This window comes from Thunnus maccoyii, chromosome 23, assembly GCF_910596095.1.
Source record: "Thunnus maccoyii chromosome 23, fThuMac1.1, whole genome shotgun sequence".
Taxonomy (NCBI): Eukaryota; Metazoa; Chordata; class Actinopteri; order Scombriformes; family Scombridae; genus Thunnus; species Thunnus maccoyii.
Window position 1 is genome coordinate 8,791,712 of NC_056555.1, and position 21,120 is coordinate 8,812,831.

The 21,120-nt window shown below is 40.6% G+C and overlaps 1 protein-coding gene across 3 annotated transcripts in view; it reads left to right on the plus strand.

The window, feature by feature from the left end:
• The window catches only part of gramd4a (GRAM domain containing 4a), a 54,032-nt gene that overhangs the window by 8,055 nt on the left and 24,857 nt on the right, over window positions 1-21,120 (plus strand). For all 3 annotated transcript variants that reach the window (XM_042403420.1, XM_042403419.1, XM_042403421.1), the window contains exons 2-3: window positions 1,426-1,639; window positions 7,757-7,877. In XM_042403420.1, coding sequence (XP_042259354.1) covers window positions 1,426-1,639; window positions 7,757-7,877 — 335 coding nt within the window. The remainder of the gene's footprint in view (window positions 1-1,425; window positions 1,640-7,756; window positions 7,878-21,120) is intronic.

Here is a 21,120-nt window from a genome sequence, read left to right on the forward strand (position 1 = left end):
CATGATGACGGACTGGATTGATTTCTGGATCATGCGAGGAATCAAAATCAAAATTGTCTGTATTTACATGAAGACATCGAAAAAGTGATTTGGTTCATATCTTTTCAGTCCAACCAACTAGTTGAATGCTCAGTCATGCAGAAGACCAGGCTCTGGTAGGTCTAGGATGTTTTTGAGGAATGGAGTGAGTAAGCAAGTTACACTAGCACTCGGTCCCACACCAAGCCAGTCAAGTTAGCCAATCATTCACAGAAAAACTGTCCGACAGCTCGTCAGTCAAATCTTGGCAGTATGACAGCCAGTCAAGCAGATTAAGTAATCTCCGAGAATTACACGAAGAACTACACTTAATCCCTTTTCCAAATGACAAATTGCAGCAGTCAAAAAACAACCCAGTCATGTTTACTATACCATCTCTGGCTCTGCACGCCACTGCTGGAAATGATGATGGATTGTTGTGACAATTTTTTGACGCGGTGCATTCGGTCAATTCAGGAGCGACCTCCTCGTAGGCTTGCAGTAATACCATGGGGGAATCTCACTCTGATTTCAGACAGTCAGCAGTTCTCATTCAAAGAAAGTGTTTAATGGAGGTGGTGGCTAGAAAGTCAACATTTACCTGCAGGGTGCAGACAGTCGGAGTTTAAACATTTGGGAACTGGAGACTAGGATATTATCAGTGTTTGCCTGCAGATGTATCGCCAGTAACAGTTTCAGCACCTGTTGGGGTTTAAAACCGTCTCCTTTTTGGATGCTTATTATGATGTACACTGCACAGTTGTACTGTGTCTGGCTTTTATTGGCTTACTTTTGGTCAGCATTAAAGAGGTAATAAATCCTGTCTGTGTTTTGTCTCTATCTGCGCTTAGTTTTACTGCAGTGTCAGGCCACCGTCGCTGAGCACAGAGGAAACACTGCAGTAGCTTGACTCCTGTGACTCTGGCTATGATGACCTGAACAGCCTCTGTGATCTATCTGTCATCATTACATCTCAGGCCCCGATACCAAAACACAACCATTAAGCCTTCCACAACCGCTCCTGCCATGGAAATTAAATCAATAAATGAGGTCAGCAGATCCGCTGCTGTCAACTGTTTGCCAGAGGAGTGAGAGGATGTGGTTGTCATGGGTAACTGGTTCCATCTCCTGTGTAGGCTGAAAAGTAGAGCAAATGACAAACACTGACAAGGTTAGAGATTCAATAGCATTAATGGCTAGAGGTTGGCATGTGTTATGTCATACAGTACAGCATGTCACCTTTGGGAATGTTTGCTGAGGGCTTGTCTAAAACACGTAACACCTACTTTGATAAAATAATTGCTGTGTGACCACAGCAAAACGCCGTTGTTTATGAAAGTAATTGTCTGTATTGATCTTTCACTTCCTGAAATGAAGCTTAGTCCCTGTGCTCCGTGTCCCTTACAGGGTTGCCGTCCGCCATGTTAAGGTAAAGCCCAGGTGCGCGGTGTTGACCATGCTAAAGCGCCTGGACAAGATCCGCTTCCGAGGCCCCAGGACGAGAGAAGACTTCCCGGATCTGGCCGAGTCGCCACCCGCCTCCGACAACGAATGTAGCGACGACATGCAGCTGAAGCCCAGAGCAGCTCCTCGAGACACAGAGGACCTCCTGCGAGACCCTGTGAGTGCTCATCGTGCATATGCGTATGTGTGTGTTTGTGTGTGTATACTACAGTACAGATGCACGTTTCATGAGGGGGAAGCAGAAAGCAATTTGTTTCTCATCTCCTTATTTCTTTTACTTTTTCAATCTCTTTCTCTTTCATTTTGTCTGTTCATTTCCTTCCCCATTTCTTCTTTGTCTTTCTCCTAAATTCTGTCACTCTTCCTCTTTATATCACTCTGTTTCTGTATTTGTCATCCGTATGCCTTGATTCCACCGGGCACAGCTGTGTTGCGTTCTGGCTGTGATGTGGTTTTGTTCCTTCCTCCTCCTCCACGGCTTCACACCCCACTAGGAGCAGTTCAGAAGCTGAGCGTTTTGCCTTGACTGGCTATGAAAAACACACATAACGGCATTGTTCTAATGCACTTATAAATCATTCTATCATTTCCAGAACAATATTTCCATTTCACCTTTTTTGTTGTCTTGATGTTGTTTTTAGCATCCTCAGCTAGCTTAATGAATCTTTTTTCTTTGTTGTTTATCTAAGCCCAATTTTTCCCAATTTTCTCTGCTTTTGCTTTGTGATACTGAGCTGAAGAGAAAGGGAGAAATGCTGGAGGGATGAGTTGTCATGATAAAGAAAAATGGAAGAGATGAGAGAGATAAAGATCTTCAAATGGGAGACATGAAGACAAGAGCGGAAAAAGCGAAAGCAATGGTGAGATGAACAGATATTGAGCAGCAGAAAGGGAATGAAAAATGGATTGAGAGAAAAGATTAAAGCAGGGAAAGTGATAAAGGAGGCTAGAGGACAGGGATTGAGTCTCAGAAGACTGGACTCTTAAGAATTCCAGAGGGGAAGAGATGGACGGGATGAAGATGAAACGGTTTGGAAGGAATGAAAACACTCCCAGAGTACAAAACAAGAATCCAGATCATGTTTTCGATATGTCCTCCCACGCTAGTTATTGTTCATATTTTATTGCAGAGATGCTCTCATGAAATCTGCAGCTCTATCTCATCCTTGAGGATGACTAAAGACACCAGGATTGTCGTCATCATGCTCATGCATTGATAGGATGACCGGCTTAGAAAACACTGGATTAGTCACTGTATTGTATCATTTCCTGAGTGAAGGCTCCAGAGAACTTCATTCCTTTCATTTGTTTTTTCAGTCTTTTGAGTCTGTCTGCATTTTTTCTTGTGTCCCATTGAAAGCTGCACAGGGCCTGGTGGTGAATGAGTGATTCTTGGTTCACTCATTCACACCATAAAAGGTTTCTGACTAGCTGACTATGACCCCTTTTAGCATACTCTGTGTGTACACAACACATGTCTATATTTGCATCCGTGCACTTGTGCTTTCCTCTGTGCGCAAGTGTGCCTGTGAGCCGGTGTTAGTATGTCTGTGTGTGCACTGGTGTTTGCCTGCATGAGTACCAGCCCACTGGGAAGGCATCGCCCACATCATGGCACTGATGAGTCAGAAGCCCCAAAATAGAGCTAGCTCTTATCCCTGCTGTGACACACATACACACAAAAACACACATGCGTACACGCACGCACACACACACACACACAAGGCATGCACTTGGTGTCTCTCCCACAAAGCATGCAATTGCATTCAATATCCAAAAGCTGCTACAGCTTGGTGAAAATCTCATCTTCCCTGCGTGGCGCCCTTCATAGGTCCTGGCTGGCACACTGGATCCTGCCCAGACTGTGCTGGTGTCTGCCTCTCCATCCTCCAGGACCTGATCACATGACTTAGGTCTAAACTTCACCTTCATTACCTCATCTTTTAGAAAGAGGACAGAGTGTGTCCTCAGGCTGCAGAATACATGCACTGAGACTTTTTGACACACTAGCCCGTCTTCCATACTAAACAGGAGGAATGTCATGGGGCGAATGCTGCATGTTTGCTTCCTCACTGCATTTGTCATACTTTGTGTCAAGGTATCATCATCTAAAGTAAATTTCTGAATGCAAACAGATAATGTCTATTACTCATTCAGTATTCAAAAATAAAGTGATTTTGCATTGCTGAGCATCTTGCGTTTTTTCGCCCTATGCATTTTGCGTTTTTGCAGGAGCGCCCTGAATGTCTCGATTGGAAAAAATTTCAACTCTACAGAGCAGAAAAGCACCCAACGTCATTAGCATTTTTTCCCTCTGTCCAATCGGATTAATTGAGAGGCGGGCCTTCCGTGGTGGTGATGACAACAAGTGGACATAACCAGACCGGTCTGGGACAAACTGGTGGTGGCTGTTGCTGGATACCTGGTGCTATATGACTTTATCAACCGTAGTTACTATGATCTGAACAGAAAACCGCAGGCCTGGAGTGAGTTTACGTCACAGCCTAGCAACAGTTTAAAAAAACAAAAAACAGAGCAAGCTGCTCTTTTTTTTTTTTTTTTTTTTTTAAATGGTAGGCTTCCACAGAAAAGGCAGCACGCTATGCCTTGCATTTTGCAAACTGCAAAAAGCACTCTGTCTGACAGGGGCCCTACTCTTGGTTAATTAGAAGTCTCTTAAAGCTACAGTATCATGTATTTCAAATCATCATTAGAATCCACTTAACCAGCCGTCAGTGCTGAACAGCTCTTCAACTTGCTGCTCCATGCAGAAATCTGCACTCTCATTGCTGGTCACGAGTACTTGAACCTGTAATCATATCCTTAGGATTTAATATCTCTTATCTCTTTCAATGTCACAGTAAGGGCTACAGATTTATTCTATAATAGCAGAAAAATCTCAAAACAGTCTGCTGCTACAATCAGTTTGGATTACAGTGCTACACTTTAATCTCTCCATTGAAATGTAAACTGTAGACAAGCAACAAGTCATTTTTTAATGTTTTTATACTAAGTATCGACATCCAGAATACCTCATACGTGGGTTTAAATTTACCAACTAACTTCAAGAAGACATGTAGATTGCGCCTTAACAGCTGATGACACTTCAGATGACCAAGAACCAAGAAGACCTCTGCTCAGATCAAATGGTGATTCTCACTTGTGTTTTGTGGTGGGAGATGTGTCTCTATTCTGATCATACCTTTTAATGTAGCAGCTTTTTTTTGTTGTTGTTTCGTTTTCATAGTTTGTTAAACTGTTTCAATTTTATGATTTTTTTTTTGAGCATGCAAACATGATAAAATTACACTCCTACAAAGTCTCAAATTTGAGTTCTTCTCAGACAGGTTTGCTATGTGTACTATTCTGAAGGCTAGGAAATCATAGGGTTTATAGGAAGTCAGGTTGGGTGGGGGTGGGGTGCATGATTTCACTGGCAGGAAGATAAAAGTGAAAGTTGAACACGCAGATGAGATGGGCCGGCTGATCAAAAGTACCACAAGCCTGCTAGACCAACAATCTGCCATATTTAGAGAAGGTTTCTCGTGACATTTGTGTTTATGAGCAGAAAAATCACACCTTGTGTATTTCACCTCCTACTGTGAGACTCACATTTAGCCTCATTAGAGAGTTGCAGGCATAAAAAAAGCACAAGCCTTTGTGCGTAAGAAGCATGACCAATTGCTGGAGCTATTCTGTAGGATAGATCAGACATTTCTAGACCATGCAGCACATTGTCTTTTTCACAGGATGAGTGCAGATGAGCTTCAGTAGAGGACGAGCATGAGCAGGTTATGATCAAACATGAAGAACTATCTTAAAACAAGAGATAACACAGGAGGTGGCAGACAGTGTTGAGATCTTCACTGACCCCATACAGAAAAGTCAGGCTGAGTTCTTCCAACTGACTGAAGAGAAGCGGAAAATAATAGAACCAGGATGAAAGCTTTATTAAGGAGATGGAGCAGGAAATTGCTGACCTGAAGAAGAGATGTGCAGAGCTGAGTTCAAAGTGGGCAGTGTGGAAACTGTGCAGAGAGCTGTGGCTGAGCTAGACAAGGCGTTCAACAGAGAGCTGTAAAAGCTCTGTGTGTGTGTGTGAGACCAGCAATTAGAAGTGGATGTAAGTCTGGACTCTGACACAGCAAATCCCAGACCTACCCGGAAACAGAAACAGGAAAAGTGTAAATTACGGAGATATGAGAGAGATTGTCTAAATGTTTCTCTGTCTTAGGAGAAATGAGCTTATGAAAAACAATAATAGTTAATTCTTCTTTTAAATGTCATAAATGTAGATAGAAAGACTGAGTACATAAAACCTAATTATCTACTTTATTATGTCATTTCATTGACAAATTCTACATAAAATGTGTAGAAATGCAAGATGTGCTCATGTAAAATAACCCTAAAATGTCATGGATACATGTGGATATGTATCCTCTATAATATGTTTTGTGGTGGGCAGTTGATTGCAATTCACCCAGTAGACATCACTGGGTGTTTACCAGAGTTGTGGATTGTGGCTCATTTGCAATTCAGATTCATAATACTGATGTAAAAACTGTCTATAGCAACATCTGTTCACGTCTATTCCGCACCAGACAGAGACGATTAGTCTTATATTTGTAACGCATTCTGCTCAGTGACCTTACATAAAGTTCAACAGAACCAACAGCCAATTGATTGTAGGCTGAGATCGGATGTTAGAGAAATTACATTAGCTATATCACCGCACCGTTGCTTTACGGATCTCATTAGATGATGATTTTCACTTGTTTGTATACATCAATGCATTCAATGATGAAATGTTCACAGCATGTATGTAGAAATGAGACACTGGGATTCCTATGCTCATATCAGCCACAGTCCTTAAAGACGGAGAGGAGGAACACAATAATTAATCAGCTGTTAATCGTCCAGGGTGACGTCAGGGCTTGACCTACTTTTGATAACCAGGAGGTTCTGACTGAGGATTGACGACATCGTTACTAGCATAAAGGTGTGCTTACGTTATGTACTGCGTATCGTCCTTGGACCATTAGCGCAGTGACATTTTGAAAAAGCAGCGCTGACAAAATTCAAACCAAAGAGCATTGTAGCCGAGCGCTTGTAATGCAGTAAAACTTCTTTTCACTCCTCACATCTGCTCCTTTCATCTCCTCCATGTCCTCCGCGTTTGCTTCTTTTTGCTTTCTTTCCCTCTTTATATCCTCCCGTCTCCATTTAACTTTCATACCCTCTTTGCCTTTTTCCTCTCCGTTTCTTCCCTTTCAGTCAACATCCTTTTTCTTCTCCATGACACACTTCCAGAAGGCTCTCATTTGTTTTCTTTGAAGTGCTTCTTTATTCAGGGACACTCTCCTCATCGCTGTTTCTCCTTACGTGTTTCTGTGTCTGTCCGCCCGCCTGTCTTGTTAGGCTTTGGCTCTCTCCCAGAGCACATTTTTTCAGGTCACTGTCAGTTTTTGTGCTATCTCTCTCCCCCTCTCTCTCTCTCTGTCTCTCTTGCGCTCTTACTCTATTGCAGAGAGCACATCAGCTAAAGACATTGCAGTGCGTCTATGCAGGCACACAAACCCTGCTGGTTACTGCCAGGCAGAAGCTGCTGCAGCGTGTGTGTGTGTGTGGCAGGAGTCTCTTAAAGGACCCTGGCTGTAGTCGAGCAGCGATGCTCAACCTGCAGTGCTCATCATCCGCTCACACAGCCATCTCTCCTCTCCTCTCACTCTTTCCTCTCCTCTCCCTCCGTCACACACTCACCCCTTTTTCCTCACACGTCCCTCATTCCTCACCTCACGCACAGTCGTCATCTCTCAATCATTCGCTTCGTCCACCTACACACACGTTGTGTCGCTAGTTGTTGGTGTGTTTTAGAGTTAAAGCCCTTAGTCAGAGGAGTGTGAGTCATCAGTGTTGCTGTAGTCAGAAGAGGGGGATTCTCCTCTTTTTTGCCTTCCTCCTCCTATATCGCTTCAGCTGGACTTAAACCGGAAGAGGAAACATTAGCGTGAGTCATGGCGCCATTCTAATATGTGTGTTTGTGTGTGTATGTGTGTGTTACATCATATGGGATATCCCTGCTTGTGCTTTCTTGTGTGGATTTTGTTGTCAAGTGCATGTACCAGTGTACTAAAGCTAAATCTCTCTTTCTTTTGCTTTCTGTCTGTGTGAATGCAAATGTATATGTGGGTGTGTGCTTGTATGTACGCTTGTGTATGTTCTGTTTGCATGAATGTGTGTGTGTGTGTGTGTGCGCGTGTGTGCTCGCACTCAGGCAGGTTCGGGGTCTCCCACCATGGCTGCGGCCATTCAGGACTTCCAGAGATCGGAGTCAGACCGACTGAACGAAGTTAAAGGTCACCTGGAAATTGCCTTATTGGAGAAACATTTCCTACGTGAGTACGCACAAACACACACACACACACCCCACCAGGCCTAGACCAGATTACACTCTCTGGTCTTCTTTTAGAGCTATTCATTCACAATTTACTGAAAGAATTTGTCTTCACAGTCATCACAGGCATATTAGTTGCTTTGTTGTTGGTTGTACAGACCAAATGTTTGCTGGAAGTTCATTGAAGTTAGCATAAGTCTGTGTTGTTCAGTGTTCAAACTGTTGTATTTGACTTTTTGGTTTACCACAAGAGGCCTTGTGTACCTTTTTATTTTGGTTAGAGATTTCCTACATAACCCCATAATCCCTCTTGCCAAGTCCCAGAGAAAAGCACTGAACTTGTGGCATTCAGCTTGTGGTTATACAGTATAAGTGGGTGGGGAGATTGCTTACAGCAGTGACAGCAAGAAGTCTTGCAGTGGTGACATTTTTATGTTGTGGAGATATTGTTTTCTCTGCCTCTTCTATAACTCCTGCCCTACAGTGCCTTTCCTTCAATTGATTCCTGTGTTACTGTTGAAAACTGATGCAAAATTTGAAGTGTAGGAGGAAGCCCTGTCTTTTTGATCCTGAGTGACTTCTTAAAACTTCTGGAAACGTGGCTTGAAATCATAAAAATGCATGTATGATATCAAAGTTGAGTGTCTCATTAAGCATCCACATCAAAATCTGAATGAAAATAAACATTCATAACTATTAGAAAACCTAGCTCAAAAACAGCTCATTTGACTGCTCAAACCATTTCTCAGGACTGTGTGGGTGTGTTCAGATCATGTTTGATTGACAGCTCACTTTCAGATCAAGTACCACTTTATTTTCTATTCATTCACTAAAATGTTTTGCTGATATGGAATAAACTACCAAATCTATCAAATGGACCCTGCTTGGTTAGAAAGCTTGATTAACCGACTAACTAGCAAAACAGGTTAGACCACCCAAATCTTTGTTTTTATTTAACTATACCTCCCGGAGTATGATGCTAATCGTTTTAGCATTCTCCACTCACATACATGAAACGGTTAGCATAGCTTAAACGTTTTGCTATTAACTACCAAATCTGTCAAATGGACCCTACTTAGTTGAAAGCTTGAATAATCCACTAACTAACAAACTAGGTTAGACCACCTGAAACTGTGTTTTTATTTAACTATACCTCCTGGAGTATGGCGCTAATTGTTTTAGCATCTCCCATTCACTTACATGAAACGGTTAGCATTAGCTTTTCTATTCAAAACTTTTGAGCTTATTATCAATTACCCCAGTGGTCTACTGGTCATCTTGACTAATCGGCTAATTAGCAGACTAGAGTAGACCACACATCTGTTTTTATTTAACTATACCTTCCAGACTACGAAGCTAAGTGTTTTAGCATCTTTCATTCACTTACATGAAACGGTTAGCATTAGCATTACTATGCTACACTTTTGAGCTACTTATCCATTCCTGATGAATACAGATTTGGATTGTGTACCCAAGTCTGCTAGTTAGCTTAACACAGTAACTTCCAAACCATATCAGGCTAATTTGAATTCTCATTCTAGCAAAAAGCAAAGAAAAGTGCACTGCATTGTTTTCTCTGAGAGTAAGTGTTGTGAAGTCAGCTTGGCCGGATAGCCATGTCAATCATCTTTCTCTTAAATATAATTGGGCAGGTATTAATTACGTAATAAATTCCCTAGCTTAGCCCCGCCTAACTGCAACCCAGTAACAAAGGAAGGGAGAGAAACTTTCTAAAGAATTACATGGACTATGTCAAAGGCTATGTTCTCATACTTTTTAGGTGTTTACTGTATGCACATTAGATCCCAAATTACATGATTAATAGTCAGTCATGGATTTGCCTTTGCAGGGGCTTTAAACTCAATTGCACCTGAAATGGAAATCTCTCCTCGACACACCATGCTGGCACTTCATTAAATGAATAAGCATTTCTTTGGAGGAATGCACTTAAAACATTTGATGACATCTAGCTTTCCTTTGGATGCACTTATTGAAATGTGCTTTGGACAAAAGTATCTGCCAAATTAATATAATGTAATGCACTATACTAATATGTGTATACTATACTGTTTCTCTGACAGTATATTTTATTATCAGTCTGTTTTGTGGATGAACAGTGTTGCTGCACTGTTGTTTGCTGTGCACCTTGACTCAGCTTATTCAATTTAAAAGCATTTGTTTCAGTGCTTTGTCATTTTGATTACTGCTATTATTTTTCATTTTACATACCAAAACCTGGGAGTTTTATCTTTTGCCTTTTTTACCTTCAAGATGGCTCATTGTAATGTGCACTCTGTAAAAGCAAAATTCACATTTCACCTGAAATTAGTAACCCTGAAATTACACAGGAAGCTTAATGGCAGCAAGCAGCTGCTGAGCTACTTGTTAGTCAATGTACCATGCTACATGAGAGAGGTTAATTTTGTAGCAGTGAATCAGAAATTACACTATAAACCTTTTTATTTATCTATTATTTATTATTTCTGTATTTCTACCATTCGTATCCTTGCATCCATGCAATCCAGAGTATCTGCAGGGATGTTAATAATAAAATCTTAAAGAGCAGGCAACATCATATAACACCAAACTCTTGCTTATTTTGTAAACCTACAGTACTGTTCCCACGGCCAAGACTGAATGAATTATGATCACGAATGATGAGCTCTGTATGAAAACGCTGATCACAATTACGACTCCCACTCAAGGTTCAGCATTCCTTGGTGAAAGAAAATGTTCTGCCTCTGTTTCAGGATTCAGAGTGAGCTTAAAACTTCTGCTAATGGCTAAAGTAAAAATATTAATTAACTAACTGCACTGAGCCGACCCACTTAACAACACACATTTACAAGCTTATCTATCCTGGTATAAACTGAGGGGCACTGGTTGTCCTTTACCGTGCAGCACGTTGACAGTCCCGTGGTGTGTAATGGACTGTTAAGTTTTTTTCCCCTTCCCTCTACTGTGTATGTCTATTAGAGAGAGAGAGAGACACACAGGGAGAGAGTGTGTGAAAGAAAATACCTCAGGCTATGTCCTCTCCCATAATGCCTGTGCCTTAGCTAAAAGGACTGGACTTATTGTCACAATGTCAGGATGCTAGCTAGATGAGCTCCCTCTTCCTTCCTGTTTGCCCTTTCCTTTCTTGTGTTCTGTCCATTTTTTCCCCCTCCTCCTTTCCTTTAAAAAAAAAAAAATCCTCTAGAGCTCTCTTTGCCTTTTTCTCTCCATCCCGCTGAGCTGCTCTTTCAGATCCTGCCTGCCACTCCCTGCTCTCCATCTCTCTGGAGCTCTCTTTTTGCTCATTTGGCCCCCCCCCTCCCTCCCTCCCTCTCCTCTTTCATTGTGCTTTTGATATCCCTTTCCCTTCATCCTTTCTCTCTGTCAGACACAGTGATGATGGTATGATCTTCTCGGATTCCTCTACGATCTGACAAACACACATGCTCGCACACACCCGGCTAAGTAAAACAGCTGTGACAGCATCATGCGCTATAAGAGTTAGGAATAGAAATGTCATCGTTGCTCTACCTAAGATGGCAGCCACTTGGCATTTTGTAAGGGGATTCTGAAGGGGAGGAACCCTAGTACACGTTGCCTTCTTTTAATGTTTTTGTTGATAGTGAAAGGGTAGTAGTACCTCTGGGTAATGTTGTTTTTTCTACTAACATTACCTCAAGTGCTTCATCTTTTTATTCCCTCTGCTTTCTTGTAGCTCTCTGCCGCTCCTGTTTCTCCCTTCTCCTCTCACTCTCTGGTTATCCATTTCTCTCATGCCTCTCAATCTATCGTCCTGTCTCCGGCCGGCGCAATTGTACTTGAGGGAACACTGAAGCGTGACAATCCATTAGCACCTAATGGAGTCCTGAGCTCTCTGCTCTGCACTCTAGTTACTGTGTATTCTATTTCTACTATTTTCCTTCGCATTCTCCTCCTCCTTTCCTGTCCTTTTGTGTAGTCATCATACAATAAACAATGGACTGGTGAGTGTGTGTGAACCCTCCACCAGTATAGCTTGCTTTAAAACTTACAGAAGTGTGTATTCATCATGTTCTCAGTTATGTGTCGAGAACAGATGAATACAGACTTATATGCTTATATATAGGATGTTGTTAGGTAAAGCTAATCAGATTAGCCAGGCTAAACAAAAGATTTGTTGTAGCACGAAGTTATGGGTTTATGTGTTGTGTAAGGGCTTTGCTGGAGCATATGTAGTGTAGGAAAAGAACATGCCACACTGTGAGAAGACTAGCCATAGTTAGTGTAAGTGCAAGGATGTAAAAAGAAGAATAAGAGTCTTTGTGAAGCTGTACACAGGGAAAGTGGTGCTTTGAGCTAAATGCTAAGTTTAGCATGCTAACATTTTTACATTTAGCAGGTATGATACCGATACCGTATTGGCTGGAATATAAGATGACACCCCCATCCCCTTTTCCAACAGCTGTTTTTGGAAAGACTTTTTGAAGATACAGCACACTTTCACACTTTTCCTGTTGGGAAAGTTTCCTTAAGATACTATTTATCCAAGAAAGTCCTCATCCTTGAAGCCTTCCTCTAGTAAAAAAAAAAAAAAAGGTTTAATACTTCCATTAAAGGAGAACATAGATTCCACATTTGTATATCTTGTCTATCAGTCACATACTTGCATTCTCTCTCCTGCCAGGCTCTTGGAAACGGTCAAAATTATTTTTTCCGACAGTTAGCATTTTTCCGAGCGTTTGAGCTCATTATCATCTGTGACAGCAGTATAATTCTTGGCTGCTTGACAGACGATTTGGTCCCCGATCTGTTTCTGCAGTAAAGACATCAGAAGGCGCTTCAGACTCATTTTCATTTGTAATGAATTTATTTCCTCCGCAGCAGAAAAACAGGTTAGACAAACCTTAAGACACTCCTGTAGGTTAAACTTAGCTCATTAAACACTTTTAGGGCTGACTAACTCCAAAAGACACTCTATAAACAGACCTGAATACACTTGCTGGCCTAGCAACATTAAGGCTACAAACAACCCATAATGCAACACTGTTGTTGCTCTCTGTAGGAGCCAGTGTTATAGTGGTACACTCTCCATTCAAATATAATATTTGATCTTGTGTCCTCTAATATAAGATGATCCCACTTTTTCAAATATAATTTCCAGAATAAAATATCATCTTATATTCAAGCTTATACAGTAGTTTTGATGTCAACCATCTTAGTTCAGCTACTTGCTACTTAGCACTAAACACAAAGTACATCTGAGGCTGTTGCAGCTGAGGATGTCAGTAGTTTTGCACTTATTTGGTGATAAACCAAAGTATTGGACAATTTGAAATTCTGATGATGGTGCTAGATGAAAAGTCAGGGGATCAGCAAAGTTATATTTCATCCTAAGGGGACATGCATGTTATATCAGCTTGATGGAGTTTTTTTTTTGCTATTTTAAAAGGTCAATAGTGAAAATAATTATTAGCTGAATTCTAAACTAACTCAGTCATAGTTCATTTAGAAGACTTTCATAATGTAAAGGTCACAGATTTGAACTCTAACAGCCAGCACATCCTGCTTGTTAATTTTAAGTTTCTCTAGATGAGACCATCAGCCCAGCACCTTAAATATGAATGAGTTCCACTTCTGCCGCTGCTACCTTTTAACAACCCCCCCCCCCTCCAGTCCACCCACGCCTAATTTAAGTTTACAGTTCAATTCTTAAATTCTTAAGTTCTTGCTACACTGATTCTCAAATAAAGGCAATAAAAGAAAAAAGTTCACAGTGGGGTTTCTTTCACTGTGGGGATGAAAAGATGTTTTGGTCTTTTGCACATTTTATATTATTTTAAAATGAAGCAATGTTTTGGAATAGGAACTAAATGAACTGAGACTCATTATTCCCAACCTCAGAGTGTGTTTTGGTTTAGTGCTCATTTCTCTAATGGTGCATCAGCATTTCACCCAAGAAATGATTTGGGCTTCTCGGATCTGTTTCACACTCAGAGTGAAGTGGGTGTAGGCTTGCACTCTCTCTCTCTCTTTCTCTCTTTCTCTTTCACTCTCTGACGTATCTCTCTGCTCCCTAAAATAAAGCCGGAGCCCACGCTTTATGCTAAAACAAACACACTGCTTAAGTATATTGTGTCTTGCCTTCACAGGAGGCATGAGTTTCCATTCTAGATGCTGTGTGTTTATGTGTGTGTGTGTGTGTAGATACTGTGATCCATGTCTTTCCCCTTGGCATTTGTTGATGTGATTGACCAGTGCTATTCTGAGGGCACTTAATTGGTTAATTTGTAACCATGTTTCCGGACATGAGATCACATTGAAGGCTCACACACTCACACACATATGCAGCAGGGGGTCATGATGGCCTTCTGCTGTCTCACACGTATGTTTCCTTGCGCTCTCTTCTTCGTTTTCAGCAATTATATCATGTGCATGGTTTGTATTATTGCATTGAATCTCTTTATTTTGCCAATATGATAATATAAATACGTTGTAAATCAATCAGTAAGCTTTCCTCATGGCAATATTGGATTAACATTGTTGCATCAAGTTGAAGTATCTTGATCTGTCAGGTATTTCATTCAGGGGATAAACCAAGAACTATTCTCATCTGGTTATTTTATCTATAGGTACTTTTTCGATTTAGCTTCAAGGAAATGTGATATATCATGATATATATTGATATTGTGATATAAAATTGCATACATGATAGAGGATTTTATCCATATCACACCAAATGTCAACAGTATGTACTTTTTTGTGTTAAAAAATCCAAAATGAGAGAAATTTCAAATCATGAATTCTTAGTAGTCAGATACTGACTTGATCAGCCAGTTCTTTATTATATGCAGACTGGCTGCTTCATCCTCTATTCTGCAGAGCTCTGTACGGTAGGAAATTTATAGCAGCAACCACAGAAGACACAAACATAATGGAGATGTAAATCATGCAAATGTTTTAACATAAAACTGCGCTCGCTGTGTGTGTGTGTGTGTGTATACGTGTGGTGTGCAATGACCATCATGGGAATATGTGGAGGTATGTTTCTGTGCCTCTCAGTCTGCACACACTGTACGCCACTCTGAGAACACAGTTTCCTTGAGTGATAACCTTGTGATAGTTATATGATTATAGTAGTATCAGACGTAAAAGCAGAGGAATATATCAAATAATATGTGTCCCGTGGGCTACAGAGCTGAGCTCAACTGACTGGTGGTAAAAGAGCAGAAGGGCAGAAGTGGCAGAAGGGAGTGCCAGTGGAAATCACCTCATGTACAGTAATTATATGAGCTGGCTTAAAGTGCTGAGCTTTTATCACCTCCTTTCTCTGCCTTCCCTTAGCTCTCTCCTTCTTTCATCCATATTTTCTTTCACTCCTTCCTCTAAGGGCCGCTGTCTTGTTTTTCCTATCCCTTTGTATCCTTTTTGCTTCTACTCCCTTGCCTCGTTTTTATTATTGGCTTATTGAAATTTGTACTCCAAAAGGAATATTGGCAAGGTAAAAAAACAAAACATATGTAGCTGTGGAGCACACGAGTCAAATTGATGATCACGCAGAAGCACGGGATTTTTTTTTTTTTTTCTTTTGACATCCATCCTCATCCCAGTGTGCCGAAGCGTGTATGTGTTTGTTGGGCTTCCATATTCTCACATTGCTCTGTGTTTACAGGCAGGCCCTGTTTTTAATTGGGTTTATTGGCTTTACCGCTCTTAGTTCCATAACATTTGAGAGATGTGTGCGAGTGAGAGTGAGGCTATCCTGTTTAAGGTCGTGTATTGAAGGTCACTGCAGGGGAACAGGCCTGACTGTGTGCTCTACAGTGGCTGGCTGATCAATACAGTGTCCTAGCTGCTGTCCTACTTCACAGCGGGTAGACGAACACACACACACACACACACACACACACACACACACACACGGCACAAGGCTACACAAAAAATGTTCACAAAGCAGTAGCAGTAGCAGCAGCAGCACAACTGATAGCTAATGGATCCAGAGATGAATTGCAGTAGGTCTGTAATGCAATGAGTTTTTCACAATACCATCTGGTGCTCGATAAATCTGCTGGTATTGGGAAACCACGCAGAATAACAAGTTCATCCCAGTTCAGTATTTCAAACAGACATTAGGAAATGTCTCATTCCCCACTGATAGACATAGAAAAAATAATACCTAGCTATTAGTTCACTCACACATGTTCACTTTGACTTTATTTAACTGATCAGACCTCTTCTTATACTGTGGTGTGTACAGACTGTGCTTGATTGACAGCTCTCTCAGACCCCTGTTAGTTTTGTTGCATTTGTAAGGGCGGGACAGTGTGCAGTACACCTTCATCATTGTTATTAGTTGTTTGGTAATATATCATGTAATTCCCTGCATATTTCATTTCACATTTAATCTTGTTTTAGTAGGAAAAAGCACAATGTTATTAAAAACATTAACAATGGTTCTGCTGTATTCAAGTGTCCCACTAAGCTCTGACAGTGAGCCAGCACACAAAAACCAGGACCCTGAAACTGAAGTAGCCAAATGGAATTCAACCATCATTAATCCTGTTATTTATACCTGTACTTTTCCTACTGTGATATGTCACAATGTCTCCTTGAAAAAGGCCAGTTGGCCAGAGTAGTTGAAAAGGTCGGTCTGGGCTATTTGTCTTTGTTCTGTTTTTTCGGATGTAAAAACCCTAGACACGTGTTGACACATCCTGTCTGCGTTTTTGATGCATGTTTGTGTTATGTGCCCTCTACCCTTACCAAACTACATGGGGAAAAAGAAATTAAAAAAAAAAAAAAAAATTGATGACAAAAAAAATAATGACATGATGGGTCATGTAGATGGGGCGGAGCGGGTTTTTTTTTTTTTACCTGCTTCACCAACTGTGTCTTTTCATGTTTTCTGTGGAGATTTCAAGTAGGATACTTTGGAAAATAAAGCATTTGCCACTTAAACTCATACAAAATTCAGACCTGTCTACATGTGTACTATGGATTTATTTTCATATGTGTGTTTCCAACTTTGAAAAAAGCCTTGATCCAAGTCTTTGTTCATTCCTAATGGTGTGAGAGTCTGTAATGTAGTAATCCAATATGCTTCATGTTTCAGGAGGGCTTCCTTTAAGTTACTTCCTCATCTGGAAATTTGAAGTCTATCGATACCAGTATAACAGTATGAGGTCGGGGGATGTTTCATATGTGCAAAATGAGGGCAACTGAACTGTCTTCGTTTGCATTTCTTATAGAAGAACGATGTTCGCCATTCTAGTCTTAAAATATCTGGTTGTCATGCCGATGTATACTTTACCACTAGGACACTTGATGAGATATATGACTCCAGTGGTTGTACAGGAAATTGTGCCCCGAATCTTGTACTCTTTTCCTGTTACAGGATGGAAGAAGGATAAGCACTTAGTTGTGTGTTTACATTGAGTTCATTGACTACATTTAAAATGACCCTCTGGTAAGGGTGACAGCAGTTGGTTTGGTTTAGTATAGAGGCAATCTGAGTCTACCAATATGTCTTTACAGTTTCTTCCTCTACGAAAGGTTATCCTGGGAGGTTCTTTGTACAGTTCACCATCTTGTGGGTCACTGGTTAGGATATGCTTATGTTTTATGATTGAATATTCAATTCGCTGTGCTCTGTTTGAGTATCTAAGAACACATATCATGGAAGATTTGGCAGAGGCTTTTTCTACTTTTGAATCTCCAAATACTTTATTCAGTGCTGTGTTTAGTTGTTCATCAACATATCCTCTCTCCTTGAATCACCTTCATAATATCCACATGTTGTTCCAAAGACTCTGGTGTGCTACAGATCCTTTGTAGTTTGTGAAACTGACTAATGGGGATAGCATCCTTAATATACTGTGGATGAATGTCTGTTCTGAGAAGGTTATTATGATCTGTGGGTTCAAGAAGTTTACCTCCAGCTTGAACTTGAGTGATGGACCTCTGACATTCAGCTATGTGGTGAAATCAAGGAGTTTCTGTTCACCATCTGTCCAGAGAAATGTTATATCATCAATAAACCTTTTCCAGTAGATAAGGAAGGTCAACATCGAGTTTTGCGTAGTTTGGTGCTACAACTGTACCCATAGCACAACCACAGCGTTGCCAATAGAAATCATTCCCCACACCGTCTCTTGCCCTGTCTGGTCTTTCTCTGTGTCTTTTGTTCCGCCCCGTCTTTCGGCCTAAAAAAACTTCTGACTTCACTGATCCGTCTGATGTATATTCACTGTTGGATGTAGTGGTAGGGGAAGTACCCCTTTTGTTTGTAAAGGTTCCTGTGAGTGTTGTATTCTTATATTGCCAAGTATAAACTCTTTTGTTCTTCATCCCGTTGAAATTTTTCAATTTTTTTTGTGATCAGGGTGTCTTCTAGTTCAAGCTTCAATTTCTTGACCATCTCCATGTTTTCATTGAATTTTGTTGTGTCTATGTTGTGTTTTTTTTCAGGTCCTCTATGATTTCACTGACAATTAATGCCATTAGATTGATTGAGCATTTATTAAGTCCATTGTTTACAGAAGGGCTCATTGTCTGTGCACAGAGTGGATTCCTTTTGAATTCTTAAACTCCGGGGTATGATTTTCTTGGCAAAGTTATTGGTCAGGGAGATTCTGTGTAGATTCATTCTTATTTCCTTTCTGGTCAGGTTTTCCAATTTTCAAAGAGAATCATCTGGTCCAGTCTCATTTGTCCATAGTTCAAATCCATCAAATATTCTTTCATAGTCTTCTGGTGCGAATTCAGATGTTTAAGCGAATTCAACAGGATTAGACATAGTTACCAGTTCAGTGTGCGGGTTGTTTAATTGCGGGTGCTGTGTTGAAAGGAAAGGGAGTCCTGCTGTGTTGAAAGGACGGGAAGTCCTGCTGTGTTGAAAGGAAGATCCTTGTATTTAAGCACTGTGTCACTTTATGACAGATATGTCTTGAGACTTTCACACCATTAGGAACTAGGACTTGGATCTCAGGGTCTTCCTGTAAAATGTCCTGTGAAACAAATCCAACTTACTGCCAAATCCCCCCAAATAGTTTGTGTGATGACGGGCACACCCTATACATCTATGGACTGTCATGGAGTTATGGATTGTATTTAAGCACTATGTCACTTTATGACTGACCTTCTTCAGAAAGGTCTGAAACATTGACACTTTTTATTCAATCAACGCAGAGGTGATAAGTGTGTGTGAGAATTTACTTTTTTAACTTTGAAATTGATTCCCTTCACCACAGGAGAGACTGAGCAAGTGGTGTGCGTATTGCCTTCTACTCTTGAGACCTAACAAGCAAACTTGTTTAAGGCTTCTTGAGTTATTCAATTGAAAGTACAATATAAAAGAGAATGGATTTGAAAAGTCTTAAGTTTTATTCTTCTGATTATGCAAGTGATTGAGTATTCTGTGGGATTCTGTCTCATCACTTGTACTCTGATGATTCACTCTCTTCCTAAATAGGCAGCTACAGTGCATACCGCATGAAAATGAAGAAATCTTGCTCAGTGCCTGCTAAGGACGGACTGCTCACCTAAGACTTTTCTATCATAGATGAGCTCTTTTCAACAGGGAAACTAAATCATTGAGGCAGAATGGGTCTCGACAGCTCTTGGAGTCCAATATAAGAAGCAGAGGTTTTTTTTTTTTAATGGGAGTTTCGAGTGTCATGTTACAGTTGGACCAGATATCTAATTTTACATTAGTTTCATTCACGGTACTTTACTCTGTATATCAGTTCTTACGTTTAAATGTTGTTGTACGTCATGCCATCATGTTTAGATACAGTAGTGTTTAGTCATCATTCAGTAGCTGTAGCTAAGCGTGTGAGAATGCAACAGGTGGCTATGTGGGCAGAGAGACTTAGTTCTTAGAGAAAATTCACAGACTCTATCTCTTAACAAGGCAGCTTCTACTGTATGTGTGCTCTCAGAGTAGAGTTTCTAGCAAATGTGCACAGTGTTGAACTCTGAAGATGTCATTTATTTTCCAACATATTTTCCTGTGGATGCATCCTGTGGTGCTTAAAGGAGACTGCAGAGCCTTGACCAGATATCTCTGATATAATGAAATTTATAATATGATTACTGTTCTCTAAACAGCAGATGCTATCCTCCCTGCTGACACAACATTGGATTATGGAACATTGTTTATCTAGATAATTTATTGCATGCTTTCTTTCACCATATAAATATTTGAGCATGCACACAAACACACACACAGTAACATGACTATCCTGAGAAAGAAGACTGCCTGTCAAGGGGTTTGACTCTGTGTCATGTGAACTAGAGATGAGCAAAGATAGCGTGGCACAAGAGAAAAAGAGTGCTATTGTTTTTATGTTGCAGGGAGAACTGTGAAGTTTGAAATTAGCCATGGAGTCAACAAAATGTTTTAGAAGCGGGGGGAAAAAGTGAAACAAGTGATTGGAATCACCCAGAGACATCAGGGCCAGAGTGAAAGAGACCACAGAGAGAAGACAAAAGTAAGACAAAATACAGTACTTGCTCTTTGTTCATCACAAGTACAATCTGAATTACAGTGTAATAATTATAAAAGAAAAAACAAATTGGAAAGAAAAAAGGAACAGGCTTTGAGTAAATCATTAATATTTAGGTCAAATATTTGATCATTTGGTGCTGGAAGTCACATAGAAACACCTGTTTAGGAAACTCAAATGTTATGAACTTGACACTTTACAGCTTTAATTAAGTTGAGTTTATATCATTTTCTTTACCTCTTATTTCCTTGCGTGTCAGTCAGTGTCTTAAATGGTGTATTGACATCTGATCATTGGCTGGTGGCCATAAAGCTCAACCTTGCTTTTTACTCAAGTCAGCCAGTGTTGTGGCAAATACTGTGAAGAATGGGAACAATGAGAGGCCAGTGTGAAGCGGCCGGTTCTCCGTCTCTCTCTGTCTCTCTTTTGCTGAACCCCCGCGCCCCCACCTTCCTTTAATGAAAGGAGCCATTGTCTCTGGCCTGGATTGAAAAACTCACACAGTACTTTTCCTTTGAGGTCTTAAACAACTTTGCCTGCTTAGATGAAAAGCGATTTGCTGTGCTTGCATATGTACAGTATTCATGCACCCTTGCACATCATCACACACATGCTCTTGCACACATTTATGTCCATGCACAAACCAAAACACGACAGACACTTAGCATATGATCCCATTAAATGTACACAACCACATATAAACCCGTACTAACACATTAACATGAATAATGTGTGTGTGTCTGACGGCTCCAGTGTGCTCAGAAA